The sequence below is a fragment of the Leptodactylus fuscus genome, chromosome 3, assembly GCF_031893055.1.
Source record: "Leptodactylus fuscus isolate aLepFus1 chromosome 3, aLepFus1.hap2, whole genome shotgun sequence".
Taxonomy (NCBI): domain Eukaryota; kingdom Metazoa; phylum Chordata; class Amphibia; order Anura; family Leptodactylidae; genus Leptodactylus; species Leptodactylus fuscus.
In genome coordinates this window covers 187681322-187697932 of record NC_134267.1, presented here as the reverse complement: position 1 = coordinate 187697932, position 16611 = coordinate 187681322, and the positions used below count along the sequence as shown (strand labels likewise).

The 16611-nt window shown below is 44.0% G+C and overlaps 1 protein-coding gene across 1 annotated transcript; it reads left to right on the top strand.

Annotated features, from left to right (window-relative positions):
* Positions 1-10610: 10610 nt before the first annotated feature.
* Positions 10611-13666, top strand: RNF228 (ring finger protein 228). Its single transcript, XM_075266737.1, has 2 exons — positions 10611-11151; positions 12474-13666. Exon 2 carries the CDS (start codon positions 12549-12551, stop codon positions 13389-13391), a length of 843 nt encoding a protein of 280 aa, XP_075122838.1. The 5' UTR covers positions 10611-11151; positions 12474-12548; the 3' UTR covers positions 13392-13666.
* The last annotated feature ends 2945 nt before the right edge of the window (positions 13667-16611 follow it).

Below are 16611 nucleotides of genomic sequence, written 5' to 3'. Positions count from 1 at the left end.
AAACACTGACCATTTTAATTTTTGAAATTTTCCAGTAGCTGCTGCATTTCCCCCCTAGGCTTATACTCGAGTCAATAAGTTTTCCCAGTTTTTTGTGGTAAAATTAGGGGGGTCAGCTTATATTCGGGTCGGCTTATACTCGAGAATATACGGTAATATAATCTGCTGCATTTCCCTATACAGAGTCTACAGTAAATAATATCTTTCTTTTTTACAATGGGAGTCAATAAGAGACATATGCTTCTGTATATCTATACAATAGCATACATTGCAGGGTATAAATCAGGGAATACTCCCAACCTGTAATTATTCTGCCAAAGCGGTAAGAGAAAATCGGACTGATAGATTAAATAGGTTCATAGGATTTCATATCTGTGCTAAGCGTTGAGGTCGGAGTGACTGTGCATTTATTGCCAAGCTCCCATTGACTACATGAGTAATCTTATCAGGATACAAATAGATGTCTTCTGCCAGCAGCTACAATCGCTGTTTTCTACGTGAAAGGTCTCATTATGAACAGCTAAGCACAGTAACGTATAAAGTCACATCATTATCTAGCTGGCGCAAGTTCCCTATTGTTTCTGTGTGATATGGATATTCTGGATTAGTCATAGTGTACAGTAGATGAAACAACACCTAGTAGGAAAGTTACGCAATGTCATTTGTGATCTAGTGTTATATAGAACAATTCTTTACAATACTGTCCACTAAATTACTATGTATTTTATTATATTTATATATTAATAGTATTGATACAATATTAAATCACAAAAAAACTGTCCTTGTCTCCCATAGCCAGGACAAAGACAGCAGCAATGCCAGTTTTCTGTATAGATTATAGGCAAATTGTCTAAAGAAAAACTATCTATAACAACCACTTGATGCACATCTATTATATTTCAAGAGCACTGTAAGGACTCGTTCACACAGGGCAAGAGGGGGCGGATTTTGGCGCTGAATCCTCCTCAAAATCCACCCCCTCACAATAGAGGTCTATGCAGACCGCTAGCTTTCTTTTTTCCACTAACGGTTTGTTCCCACTAGCGGAAAAAAGAAGCGAGCTGCCCTTTCTTTCAGGCAGATTCTACGGCTGATTCAGCCGCGGCGTCCGCTTCGCGGCAGCACCCTCCAGACTAGGCCCATTCATTTGGGCCTACTCCAGAGTGGGAAACCGCGACTGTCGGAAGCTGCGACAGTCGCGGCAGGCACATTTTGGTCCTATTCTGATGCAGCTTCCCGCGTCAAAATCAGGACCAAAATACACCATCCCGTGTTCCGTGTGAATGGGGCCTAAGGATAAGTTCACACATTGGATCACTCACAATCTGCGATGGAAACCTTCCTGCCAGCGGCATAAAGATTCCCTTCAATAGGACAATCAGGCGGAATCCGCTTGATGACAGGACAGGACTCCTTCAAATGAAGCATTTTGCCTCCCATTGAAATAATTGCAGATTATGCCGCAGAAATTCTGCCGTGTGAATTTACCCTAAGAAATGAAGGTTGTGCTGCGAATAGTTGCTAAGGGCAACAAAGACATTTCATAAATCTCCCCAGGTTGGAGGTGTATGGCTTTATGTTCTATATAAAGCAATAAATCCACTGCTGTGTCTGGAGTCCTGTAGTATAATATTAATACTGAAATATGGTGGCAGCCAGAAGTGTAACTTGAAGCTCTTGGGCCATAATGAAAAATGAGGAATAAAAGACACAAGCCATCTTCTGACCCTCACAAGAAAAAACCCTAAATAAATTATGTTGCACAAATTGCTTGCAGCATTGAGTCACTGTGGGAGTCCAGTCTATCAGGTTTTATTTGACAAAAAAACAAAAATGTCAAGGATTTCTTCCTTTTGCCCGACAGCTATCTTATGTCTATAACCAGCTATCAAGATTTGGTGTCATGTACAGATTTATTTTAGTTATTTATTTCCGATATAAATTCAGCTACGGCAACCTGTACTGGATAAGTCTGTATAAATGCTCTAAGTTATCATATATGTACTTGGCTAAAAAAAAAAAAAAAAAAAAAAAAGAATTGTGACATTTGCTATATGTTCATACATATGGCGAAACACAGCAGACTTCAAAAACCCACTTTCTAGACTAGATGTACTCAACTACATTTAGTAAAGGTCCATTGACTGCGTTCTGCCTTCAAGTAAAAGTCCGAACTTAACATGATGATATTTACGGTATTTTTTTTAGACAGAAAGATGCGTCAGACTATAAGACGCACAAGAAAAAATAGGGAAAATAATTTCCTAATGTGGCATTATATTGTATGTTGTTTACCAAGTAGCATACTACACAGTCCAGTCATATTAATGTGACCAGCGCCTACTTTTGACGTCAACGTTAAATAACCAATCGCAGCAGGCACGTGTCATCAGCCATCTGGGTGCGCTCATCATTGTGGAAGGCACGATGGATCAACACTAGTATGCATCTATCCTTGCGGACCATATTCAGCCCTACATGAGAATTGTCTTTCCTCAGGATGATGGCATCTACCAGCAGGACAATGCAACGTGTCATAAAGCTCGCAGTGTATGTGCATGGTTTGAGGAGCACCAGGAGGAGTTTACCGTACTCCCTTGGCCTGCAAATTCCCCGGATTTGAACCCAATCGAGAATCTGTGGGACCACCTCGATCGGGCTGTTCACGGCATGCATGCTCAACCACGTAACCTAACGCAGCTGGCCACGGCACTGGAGTTAGCATGGCTCAACATCCCAGTGAACAGGGGAGCGAGAACAGGAGAAGAGGAGCGAGAACAGCGGGGACCGAACCAGCTATCTGTGCAGGTAAGTGGACAACAGGGGGGACTAAGTAGCCAGAGGATTTTTTTTAATCACTACACAGCATGGAGTCTAACAATTAAAGCATTCAATTTTTAGACTCCATGCTATGTAGTGAATAGGATCGTTTTTAAAATCCGATATTCGATTATTAAAAAAAATCCCATTGACTTGCATTGGGATCGGAATTGGGATCAGGATCGAATGGAAAATGATTGGAAATCGGATTTTAAAAACGATCCTGAAATCTCAAGATTGGCTCAACCCTAGCCTCCACACATATTTAACATTAACAGCATGTGGCAGAAACATTTGTCTCTCAGTCGCTATCCCCAAGCCCCGATCCCTTACACTAAGCGGCAGCAGGGATTGGCAATCATCCCTGATGCCTGTACCGATCTCTGCAGCCGCTAGAGCAAGGGATCAAGGCTTGAAGACAGCGAGCTAGAAATGAATGTTTCTTCAAGCTGTTGTCATAATGAAAGAGCTGGAAGGCAGAGGTCCCAACAGCACAGACTGCAGTTGAGTTTTTCTCTGTTTTATACTGTACAAGTTGTTATGTAATACTACTACTGACTGTTTCTATCATTGGTAGCTCTGTTCATCTGTATATAGGTCCCATGCTGGACACAGAGGTCACCTCTTCACAAATGGTATGTCATGGCAGTCACAAGCCATCTGTAAAGAGGTCACTGCTGAATCCTATGATTTGCTGAAGTAGTCTCCTAGCACAAATGGGACATTAATGGTCAACCTGTATACAGACGCATGGAACTGCCACCGTTGTAGACACAGGACCAGTGACAGGTAAATAAAGGTTATTATGTTTAAGGACCCCCTCATTAGCAGTATTAAATAAGGCCCAGTTCACATCTGCATTCAGGCCATTCCGTTCCCCTTTCCGCATCAAAAATGTGGAGAAAAGTCCTGCAAGCAGTGCTTTTCTCTGCGCATTTTTTGTGCGGAAATCACATGGACCCCATTATGGTCTATGGCAGGGGTGCTCACACTTTGTCAGCATGTGAGCTACTTCTTTAAATGGCCAAGCCCTAAGATCGACTACCCACTTCTTGTGGGTAGGGCCAGGGCGGACCTGTGGGCGGGGCTGGGACGCGCCTGTAGGCGGAGAGGGGTGTGTCTGTGGGTGGGGCTGGGTGTGTGGGCATGGCTGGGCGGTTCGTGAGAGGTGGCCGCCCAGGCATCCCCGCTGTCTGCTTCTTCACAGCGCAGGCTGAGTTATCTCTGGACACTGGCAGGCTGGGGCTGCGGCAGCCCCACCTGCCAGTGTCCGTAGATGACTCTCAGCCTGCGCTGTGAAGAAGCAGCAACCCGGCCCCCTCCATCCCTAAGAGCCGCCTGCAAGTGCTTGTTCACAGCGCAGGCTGAGAGTCATCTACGGACACTGGCAGGCGGGGCTGCCGCAGCCCCAGCCTGCCAGTGTCCAGAGATAACTCTCAGCCTGCACTGTGAAGAAGCAGACAGCGGGGATGCCTGGCTGCATCCCGCGATCGACCCATACGTCCATTGCGATCGACCGGTAGATCTCGATCGACGTATTGGGCACCCCTGGTCTATGGGGTTTGCCAGTTTGATAAGGTAACCACTTTTTTATGCGGATTAGGTTTCCATTCTGGGGGTCCCCAAGCGGACTCCCCAAACGGAAACCCATGCACAGATGTGAACTAGGCCTAATAAAAAAAATTAGCTGGGCAAGACCTTTAACAGCTTGCTACTGTCTCTCCAGGTCCATCCCTACCAGATATTGAGCAGGTAGATGGCTGTGTCACAAAGGAAGAGGTTAGCAGGACTGTTGGCAATTGGCACCATCAGCAAGTGATAGGCAGGGACAACTGAATAAACATGAGATTAGAAGTAAAAAGCTCAACAACATAAGCACACGAGGCAGGGAGAGGTGGGCTGAGCTGTTACAAGTTCAGTACATGAGGAATACGGTACACTAAATCATAGGCAAGTTGACTGAAACTTACCCATGATATCGTGGGTACAATAATACAAAAAAAAGAGACATGTGGCTTATTCATTGTACCTGGGATACAGAACGACAGTCTTCCATCCTATACATAAAGCCAGAAGTTAAAGGGATTCTCCACTATACACATATACAGTGTATTGATTACATATACCATGAAAGTAAAAACTCTGCTTAGGGCTCGTTCACATCTGCGGCCCGGCACTCCGTACTTAGGTTTCCGTTTCCTGCCTAAAACACAGGCAGGATACGGAAACCTGCAGGAGTCTCTCTCACCCATTCATTTGAATGGGTGAGAGAGATGTCCGGCCGTGCGCGGCGGTGAGCGTTTTAGGCTCTCCGCCGCGAAACCGGGTTTTATAATCCGGACACAGAGTCGGACATGCAGTACTCTGTGTCCGGATAAAAAAATCCGGTTTCGCGGCGGAGAGCCTAAAACGCTCACCGCCGCGCACGGCCGGACCCGGTCTATGGTTTCCGTCTTCTGGCATGCAGAAGACGGAAACCATAGAACGGAGACCCCAAACGCAGGTGTGAACCCAGCGTAAGTTTGCTTATTGCCCTCCAACTGTAATGGACAATGAAGTCAATGCATAACCATGGACCTTATACAATCCTATGGCGTATAAGATACTAGTATTTTAGTATTAGTATGAAGAATTTGTCTGTGAAATCCTCTGAATATTTTTCATGAAAGAGAAGGATACAATATACGGTAAGTGGCATGTGACTAATGGCCGATTACACTTTAGACTAGTTGTAGAGACAAACCAAGGATAAACTACCATGACACAGAGGAATTATGCCGTTTGGGTGGAGTGACTTCTTAAGAGAATTTGTTGTGGAAACAGAAAGACATTTACATATTAAATAGAATTTTTAATAACTTTTTTATATAATCTAAACCAGATACAGCACAGGGAAATGTCCATCATAAATCTTCCATTTGCTTTGCTCTTGAAGAGGGAACATTTTTATTCTTCTTGTATTGCATCGTACAAGTTATGATGGCTGGATGAATTCTTCTCTTCCTGAAGTGAATGTCTATGAAGAGGACATGTTTATGGAGTAGGATAAACTGCAGCATTTGTATGGGTGCTGGGTGGAAAAATATGGTGTTAGGAGGTCCAGAGTGGGTTAAAAATATAAAGGAACTGATATTCATATCACAGATTCCCCCACTACTCATCCACCTCTATCTGCATCCCCAGTGGTCTCTATTTTCTGGCCGCCATTTTAATGGGTCCTTTCTGGAGCCAGTGACTGGTCGATATTAGGTTCACACTAGCATTCATTGTTTCCGTGATTTGGGGACCTGAAAGACGGAGACCCTGTCTGCTTAAAAAGAGGTTACACGCGGAAACCAGAGGCCCCCATAGACTATAATGGGGTCTGCTGGGTTTCTTCATGTTTTATACTGAAACCAGCCAGATTTTTCTCTCTGCCGATTTTAAGTGGATTTTGTGGCAATCTCACCTACAGAGGCTCCAACATAAGTGTGATTTCAGCCTAACGCTAGGTTCACACTAGCGTTCAGGTCTTCGTTCTCAGCTTTCCGTCTTCTGCATGCAGAGCGGGTCCGGCCGTGAGCGGTGGTGAGCGTTTTATGCTCTCCGCCGCAAAACCATTTTTTTTTAAATCGGACACAGAGTACTGCATGTCCGACTCTGTGTCCGATTTTAAAAAAACGGTTTCGCGGCGGAGAGCATAAAACGCTCACCGCCGCTCACGGCCGGACATCTTTCAAACCCATTCAAATGAATGGGTATGAAAGAGTCCTGCAGATTTCCGTCTCCTGCTCTGTTTTGTGCAGGAAACGGAAACCTGCAGAACAGAGATCGGGCGCAGATGTGAACGAGCCCTTATCAGGCATTTCCCGAGTGTAAAACCGGGACCAGGGAGTAGAGACCAGCAAGAATCTGGGCAGCATTGGCTAAGAATCGGCAAGGGATCAGTAAGATATTGATTTATTTATTCTGCTGGAAAATCCTTTAGACTAAGGGAATGTTCACACTACCGCTATAAATTTCACCTGTCATAGGATGAGAGAAACTGACATTAATAGCAATACAGTGATGAATGCAGACGGCGCCCCCTCAGCCTGGCATCTGTTCCCATTCTCTTCCATTGTGTCTGTTCCCTTTTATAACAGAAGAAAAAGTCCTACTTGCACAGCGGTTCCTTTCGTCAGGAAAGTAAAAAACATGACAGAAGAAAGCTTCCATCATGTTTTCTACATTACAGTGAATGCAGACGGCGGTGCTCCCTCTGCATCGGTCCCTCTATTTCTGTTACTGCCCTTAGATCTCACCCTACGATGGCTGAGAGTAATGGACATTAATAATGGTAGTGTGAACTTACACTAAAGTCACAAGTAGTGAAATGCAGCTGCAAAAACTGCAGTAAAACACAGCTGAAAAAAATCTGCAAAATAGACTTGATTTTTCAGTTTTTCTGCTGAGTTTTGCATGTTTCCATCCCCCTATAAATCCATAAACCATAGCGTTTTCACAGGTAAAATTAATATGCTGCGTTTTTCACCAATGCACACATTTTGATAATATTGCATTTACTACAGCCAACCGTCTAATGTGTATGGGGGTATCCCAACAATCCCCCACAGGAGATGTAAAGGTAATATAGGAATGGGCTTGTTGGATTTCAGCTTATGGTATATAAAGTGCTGCCTGAGGTGTCTGACATTGACTTACTACTCATTCCCCATCATGTTTGGTCTGCAGCTATCTAAGGCCTTCTTCACATATGAGTGCCAATTGTTTTGAGTTTATGGTTGTGTTCGGCCAGTGGGTCATCTGTACTTCATAGCAGTCAAAAACAGATCAACCGTTTTTAGAAAAAAAAATTGTTATAATTTGTATTAATAACACATGTGATATCCAAATGTGTACATAAAAAAACGTACATGTGAATAAAGTCTAAGTTATAAGACCACCTTGAGTCCCAGGGGAACAAGGAGCCAAGGATTTCAACCCTAACATGTCCAATAGCAGATTCTGAGACAGATCCAGGCTTCCCCATAAATCCAGATTTGTCAGTGGATCCCATCACAAACAATAATTGGCAAATATTTAAAAATATTGCATACAACTGTGGAACATCTCACCCCATCCTGTAATAGAAGTATAATATCTAGTATGTCTCTAAAGGTAAAGTGAACTATCTTCAGTTCATCTCTTCAGTCTCCTTCACGTGTATAGTAAACACTGAATAATATTCCATGTGACTTTCAGAAGACTGTACTACGCGTTTCACATCTAGCACTTCTCTCATCTCACGCTTATAGATAATGATTCTACACATTGCAGTATTCATTCCACAGCTACAATTGTGAAGCACAAATACTGTAATGTGAGACCATAACCCTATAGAATACTGCTTATTCTTTCCAAATACAATAGACCGTAAAGAAATAAAATAGAAATACATTGCAGTACGTCTTGTGAGATCCCAGACACAAGGAACATGATGCACCATGGACGCTGGCTACAAATCTCCAGCGACTGTGTGCAATATGGCAGGTGCTCACTCTATAATAAATTCATTATATCCTCTTTGTGTCTCTTGTGTTATTTGTATTCATTTGTTTGTGTGACCTTGCTTATAACCATTCACCATATGTCATCTCTGTGATCCTAACACCTATATCTGGCTTATATAAGGCACTTGTCTTGTCATAACCCTGTTTTTTACTTTACGTTAAACCTGTTCTACAATGCAGTTATTCCGTTGTACAGCACAGTTTATGTTGTGTAAAGGGATTGTAGCCCTACCCACTATTCACCTCCATCAAAAGCTAATAAAAACCTGGAAGGATGGAATGCGCCCCCCCCCCCCCATTAATATGGTTATAGGAGTGTGAGAGGGAGCGCTGCTATCAGAAGTCTTTCCTCCCCGCTGCGGTTAGGCTGTACAATCAACACTGGGCTAAGTAGAGATCACTCCTTAAAGAGAACTGAAAGAGCCGTAAATTGTGATATCCCTCCTACTAGTTTTTTTTTTTTTGTATTTGTACCTACTGCCTCTGCAATGCCTCTACCTTGGAGCTTTTGTATATTGTATTATCCATGCTGCCGTAACACACTGAATTTCCCCATGGTGGGACTATTAAAGGAATTCTACCGCCGTTCGGTAGAAATCCTGGTTTTCGTCTGTATGAAAATGAGTTCTCTTGCAGCACTGGGGGCGGGCCACAGCGCTCAAACAGCACTGGGGGCATCCCCAATGCTGCGACATAAATCTCCAGCGCCACCTCCATCTTCTTCAGGAACAGCCTCTCCCTGCATCTTCTTCCATCCTAGATTCCAATCTTCTAGGCAAGCGCAGTCGGCTCTGCCATTGGGCCTCAAGCAGAGCCAACTGCGCATGCCCGGCAGCCACAAGAAAATGGCTACTTACACAGTAAGCTGTGTAAGCGGCCATTTTCTTGTGTCTGCTTACACAGTAAGCTGGTGTAAGTAGGCATTTTCTTGTGGCTGCTGGGTATGTGCAGTCGGCTCTGCTTGAGGCCCAATGGAAGAGCCAACTGTGCAAGCCTAGAAGATTGAAACCCAGGACAGAAGAAGATGCAGGGAGAGGCTGTTCCTGAAGAGGATGGAGGCGGTGCTGGAGATTTCTCTCGCAGCATTGGCGATGCCTCCAGTGCTGCGAGATAACTCATTTGCATACAGACGAAAACCAGGGTTTCTACTGAACGGCAGCACAGAGAAGACATCTAATGGTAGGAGAAGAACAGCCTTTCTTAAGGCTATTCCTATGTGTGACTGAGGAAAAAATGTGATTTTAATGATAGAATCCCTTTAAAGGATTATCTTATCTTAAAGGGAACCTTTCACCTCTTTGAATCCTTTAATAATTGCTGCTCCACTGATTCTGGCACAAGTGGAATTTGTTTTCTAGCCCCCACCATTTCTGTTCTTTTAAAAACCCAATATGCTAATAAAGCTCTCTACTGTCAGGTGGGTGGGCCCATGCTGTCTGCTCTCGCCCAAGACCACCCACCTGACCATATCTGAAACCAAAACTAACTGCACTGATTGCTTGGAAACAGTGAGGGCTATTATTTATTATTGTTTATTTATATAGCACCATTAATTCCATGGTGCTTTACATTTGGGGGTTACATACAATACACAAAATATACAGGTGGATATAATACTAACAATGACCGACTGGCACAGTGGGGTAGGGGGCCCTGCCCGCGAGGGCTTATAATCTATGAGGGAAGGGGGTAGAGACAGAAGGAGAGGGGGGAGACAGTTCAGATGGCAGTGCAGTGATAGTGTTATTGGAGGTTGTAGGCCTTCCTGAATAGGTGAGTCTTCAGGGCCTTCTTGAAGCCTGTGATTGTGGGGGTCAGTCTTATGTGTCTTAGTAAGGAGTTCCAGAGTTATTAAAGACTATTAATGAATTAAAGCGCTATTAAAGAATGGTGGAAGTGGTGACATGTGCAGGACAGGTAATTATTGAGTGAAGTCAAAACGCTGGCACCATTAAAAAGTGAGACCACCCATAGCTTCCAGTAGTCCACATTAAAATTAAGTCATTGTAAAGGGAGGGGATTCTGTATTACAATTAACCATAAGATAACATGAACCTGAGCTATGTGAACTTAAAAGGGTTAACATATGTAACCCTTGGTCTGGTTTCTCATTTTGAAAATTTAGAATTTGTACCCTATGGCTTTTTTCCTACACTCCACTCCATCCAATAAGAGGCGACGCAGACTATATGTACTGTGTACACTAACAACATGCTGTATAAATATCATGCACAGGAACGCTTTGCTTTTGTACACAAATAAATCAGCTGGAAGGAAGGAGAAAAAGGTGAAAGATGCTGCTGTTTGTTTCTTCTCCAGACCAGTCAGATCCTGCACATTAGCAAGAGGAATCCTGCATACAAAGCCTGTGCGTTACATCACATTACAGGGCAGCGAGCAGGAAGCTTGCAGAAGACACAGAGCAAAGAGGAGAGCAGATGCAGCCTTTGTTATAATATCAGAAAGGCATTGGCTAGTGGAGAAGATGACTACATAGTGATGGCGAGCCTGTCAGGAAAAAATAGTCTGCCATGGCTTCTCGGCAACCGACAAAGGCTTGAGGTGACGCCGAGAATGAGATGAATTCGAAAGAGAGGAAAACATCTTTCCAAGCGAGCATCACAAGGAGGAGACAAAGAAAGGAGCAGGATGGAGAGCACAAGTGTCATCCACAGCGGACGCTGATAACCTGAATATCTCTACATATCAATGACTGGTCACATTCACTAATGCCGGACGAGGCTGCCGGTGCCTTTCTGGAAGGGACATTTCTTTATTCCTTCAGGGAATCTCAGCTCTTGTGAGTAGACCTACACTGTAATAAGCTATTCACTTTATTCAATATACTGCAATCATGGGCGGCTTATTGTTATAATGTACGGCTGCCAGGCGTGAGGTCGTGCCAGGTGAACAAAAATAACCATAGCCTGGCCTTCATGGGATTACACATGGGTGGCTGATACGGGCAGATTGCATCGAGATCCTCACCTAATCATATAGTCTTGGAGTGAATGAAATGTTCTCTAGATTATAATTTTGCTCAACTAAATATGAAAAACAATGACAGAAAATCGCAACATATGTGCATCTTCCTGCAACTGTGACAGGCCAAAGTTGCACCTTACTGCAACTTTGGCTTAACTTGACAGTCATATTTATATACACAGGGACAAAGATCCATTTGCATGATTGTAACTCTTGAGCTATATAGCTAAAACAGGTTGCATTGTTGCCCTGCATGTATCGCAACTGATGAAAGTAACAGAAGTTGCTTTACAACACACAAGTTGGCACGACAGTAAGCAAAAATTCTCAACCTGATGTTACCCTGTGGCCAAAGCCTTAGACTTATACTAGGTGGCAAGTGTCACATGACAGCAAGCTTGAGACAAGATGTAAGACCAGACACACTTGTGTGTCTCACAGTTGTGCAACAATTTTAGAGTTGCGAAATAAAAGAAAATGCAAATCACAAAATGTTTTGCGTCATGTAATAGTCATGTGTAACTTTCAACCCATGACCAAATCCAATTCTGTTGGATTTTTTGTGACCGTCATGTCATGATTGCAACAAGTCACAATAAGACCCCAATGGCCACCATTAGATGAAATTTTGCAATATGGCATCAGTATCCTCATGGCATGTGATACAAGTTATCATATAGACCGACGCAGTTCAAGTCATATGACCCATCTTTGCCCGAAATCGCATTGAGGCTAAATGAATTGCTGCAATGCAAAAGATCGCAGTGAAAATGCATTGTGTACTTTTCCGCAGCGTTTTACAGAGAAAGTGAAATAAACTTTCTGCCCCTATTATACCGATACGGAAAACGCCAATATTTCCATAGGTATAATTAACATGCTACGATTTTGAAAAATACGAGCGTTTTTGAAAATGGATCATTTCCGCTACAGATATTTTTCTGCAATGTGTCAATGGGATTAGCCACAATCTGATTCACTCTGCAGCGTTTTTTTCCGCAGTGTTCGCTCTACGGCCAAATTGCGTTGGTTACGCTACACCGGGCCCTGGCCTCAAAGTTTTCTCGAATCAGCCTTGTAATTTGGTAGGTGAAATACTGATGCATGCATGCTTATAATGATGTGTCTTTGTTGTAGTGACTGCCACCTGCTATAGAAGGATTTTACCACCAGACAAAGGGCAAGACATGAGCATGGCATAGGCAGCCTGGCATGAAGACAAGTATGGAAGTGAGCCAGGCCAGCAGCTCGGACCTCACCCCTTCCTACGAGGAGTATGAGTGTAAGATCTGCTACAATTACTTTGATCTGGACAGGAGGGCCCCCAAACTCCTGGAGTGTTTGCACACTTTCTGCCAGGAGTGCCTGAGCACACTTCACCGTAGGGAGGACCGGCCATGGCGCCTCTCCTGCCCAATATGCAGGCACAGGACTGTCGTCCCGGACTCCAGAGTGGAAGCTTTGCCTGTGAACACCAAGGTGGCCGAGGCCTTCCCCATGTACGTGCGCCAGGATGACCCGTTTCCCCAAGACATCCTCCCCCCCATCACTTATCATCACCATCATCATCATCATCCGGCTATGCAGCGCGAGCTGCAATACCACCACGGCACGGCAGGTGGCGCTGTCTTACATGGAGCTGCCGAATATCGCTACGCTTTACAGGCGGGACTGGACGCGACTCCTGCGGCTGCGGCAGCTAATCGAGGCCGGGGATCGTTTTCGGCCTTAAACCAGCCACAGCCAGCGATTGCTCCCTCGCCTAGGAGAGGTTATGAGAGATGCCAGAGCTGCAAAAGAGCTGTGCTGACTGCCGGCTGCGTGTGTGTGGTGTTTTCTTTTATAGCCATGGTGGTTCTATTGTTTGCCGGCCTGGTGTTTGTGAACAGATACAGCGGGGCCCCTGCGCCCTCCCCTGCGGGACCTATATGTTTGTCAGTGGCCAGTGTACTAGCCCTCTTCTCAGTGGTGGTCACTTGGGTCATTTGTTGGTTGAAGTATAGGCCGGACCCCGCAGAGGTGAGCAGAGGGGCGTCCAGCCGGAGAGACGCCTAAACTTCGGGGGATCCCTTCAGTGTCAACTGTGTATTGGCGAGGTTTTTTTGTTTTTGTTGTTTTTTAACCCTGTGGTGATCACAGACACAAAGATTAGGCCGCAGTTGTGCAAATATTCCAATATTAGAACATACAAATATCGTATCAACCCAATATAATGTTTATTATAATATTTGGCAAATTCTCCAATGATTATTACACAGTGATGATAACTAACTACGTGTCAGACAGACGGAATAGATTGATTTTAGATTTCCCCTAACCAGAACCTCCTAGGGTTGTATTCACACTTAGCTAATTTGTTGCAGAAATTTCCTTTCCATCATAAACTGATCCTGATGAATAGAAATGATTTTCAGTCGCAGATATTGTTTATTTTTACACTACGTTACGCCATGTTTTATTGCCATATGCACCAGACAATCGGGAGTCTATCATTGTCTATATCATTTTTTAAATAAGCATATCTTTTCATAGCCTATTTTAGACATACTTGTCATTCATTGAGCCTCGCAGCCGTTTTTAAATTAACCCAGTGTTCTTCATATGCAAATTACTCTTTAGGGAGCACCAGGGGCGTTATTCCTGTTCCCCGAGCACTCCTGCGTCATCAGAGCAGCTTGCCACATACAGCGCGTATGCGAGATTTTAATAGCGCTGTACGTGACTAGCTGCTCTGGAAGCAGTGAAGAGGTGTAGAAGGAGGGATCGTCTTTCAAGAAGGGGGCGGTGGGAAATGGAGGCAGCTGATGACGTAGGGGTGCTCGGGGAACCAGGATTACGCCTCTGGTGCTCCCTGAAGAGTAATGTGCTATGAAGAAAACCGGGTTAATACAAAAATGGCTGCAAGGATCAATGAATGACAGGTATGCCTAGAACAGCCTTGCTAAAGGCTACCGTATGTAAAGATATGCTTATTTAAAAAATGATCTAGGCAATGATAGACTCCCTTTAAAGCAGAATGGCGAATGGAATCCCTAGGTGGAGTTACTGGTTGAGCATGGTGATAAGATGTCGACTTTATCATTGGTTTCTAAGAAGCTAATACAAAGTAATATGGCTGCACTTCTAGTTGTTCACCGTAGCAAAACATAAAAAGCAAATATCTCTGTATGTAAACATAACCAGCTCAGCTGATAAGAAACTAAAATGCCCATAGACTGAAAGGGGAAGTTTAGAGTACCCATAAGGGGAAGTTTAAAGTACTTGGAAAACCCACAAGGGGCAGGGTTGGAGTAGAGTAAAAAAAATAAAAAAAGTGGTTCTCGGCTACTTCCGGTTCTCCAACTGGGTGGCACCTCCCTTGTTCTCACTGGCTGGCTCACCTAGCAGTTCTACCGATCAGCTGAGTAAAGGAGTCTAGGGTCAATCTAAGCATCCCAATTGGGAGGATTTTTTTGGAGGCTGATTTTGAGGCGGATTCAGCGTCAAAATCAGCGCCAAAAAACTCTGTGTGCACTGACCATAACATTCACCCTTCATTGTGCACCAGACAATGCGCCATACATTTTGTAGTGGCTGTGCCCGGTATTGCAGCACAGACAATGATCTGATATTGTTGACCTTTCTTATAAATCGACCATGAATATCAAAAGTCCCAGCAAACGTATTAAACAGTGGCGGATCTTTGTGTTTGTGGTCACCATTACCTAGTCTGTTAGCAATATTAAGAAACATCTAGCTAAATACAGGATACATCCATAAAAATAGCATTTTTATACAAGCCTCAGACATTTCTGTTTCCATACCCTGGCATACAACATTGCGGTTTACTTTTACTATTGATGCTTTAGTTTTATTTTATTTTTATATTTCAATTTAATGCCATGAATAAACACCCAAGTAAACTATAAGGTGTAAAACTCTAAAATGTATTTGTGAATGTATCAAAAAGTGTTGTAATTTGTAACTTCAGTTCATGAAATGAACATATGTGGTTAGTGAAGCTTTCTGAGGACATGCAGATAATGGACATATCAAACTTACTGAAGGGGCCTTGGTGACTATTAGGACATGTCAATCAGGCTTCATGGAGTAACTTTACTTTCAAATCCATGAAAACCCAAGAAGACCTTGTACTCTCCATTCAGTACACTCCATAGAGATAATGCCCAGACTCCAGCCAGGACACTAGAAATGCAAGAAAAATGTGCTGAACACTGAACCAATATGAAGTATTGAACAGAGCAGCACACTGTACTGCATAAGGGTCTGTTCAGGGGAAAATGAAGACAAAATTCTTCTTCATTTTCCGCTGCCGGCATTTTCACGCGGGCTAGTCGCGATGGGATGCTGGTGCAATGCATTAGCATTCCTTCGCAATATCCCGCTCCTTATTAGGCCCCGATAAATGGGCCTAATCAGGGGGATTTTCGAGTCGCAGACCCCGCGAGCCGAATCCAATGGATTCGGGAGGGAGCTCTGGATTCAAGGGTAAAATCCACGGCTAGTTCCTCCGTGTGAACTGACCCTAAGAGGCATCCAGCGCAGGAAAAAAAAATTTTTTTAGATCGGGCACCACATGCTGTAAACCCTGCAGTTTGCCTGAAAAAAATAAGCGTGGCATTTTACAGTCACAGCAAAGTGGATGGGATTATAGTAAATCCCTTCCCCACTTTGTGGTACAGTACACACTATTGCAGTTTTGGAAATCGCAGCATGTCAATTATTCCTACGGAAACGCCGGCGGTTTACCTATAGGTATAATTGAATCAGAAAGTCCGCTGAAGAAACCTCTGCGAACTTCCTATGCAAAGTGCTGCGGGGAGATGCCATGCAGGACACTACTTGGGGCCTGAGCCTTAAAGGGAGTCTGTCATGAGAACCCAGCCAGAATTGTAATTTCATAGGGAATGACAGGTCTTCCTTACAGGAAGCCGTCCTTGAAAGCCATACTTGTTGTGATACGAGAACAAAGGGTTGTGATCACAGCTCCACATGAGAAGGAAATGTATAATAATGTGCAAAAGTTTTAGGCAGCCATGGAAAGAACTATATGTGCAAAGTAAGGGTGCATTCACACTACTGATACGCTGCCTGATTCTGAACGTTAAAACACGTTCAGAATCAGCGCGTATAAAGCAGTTCCCATTCATTTCAATGGGAGCCGACATACGAGCGCTCCCCATTGAAATGAATGGGCTGCTTTTTTCACTACGAGCGCCCCCATTGAAGTGAATGGGAAGTGCTCGCGTGTACGGCTAGCTCAGCTCATTCCGAG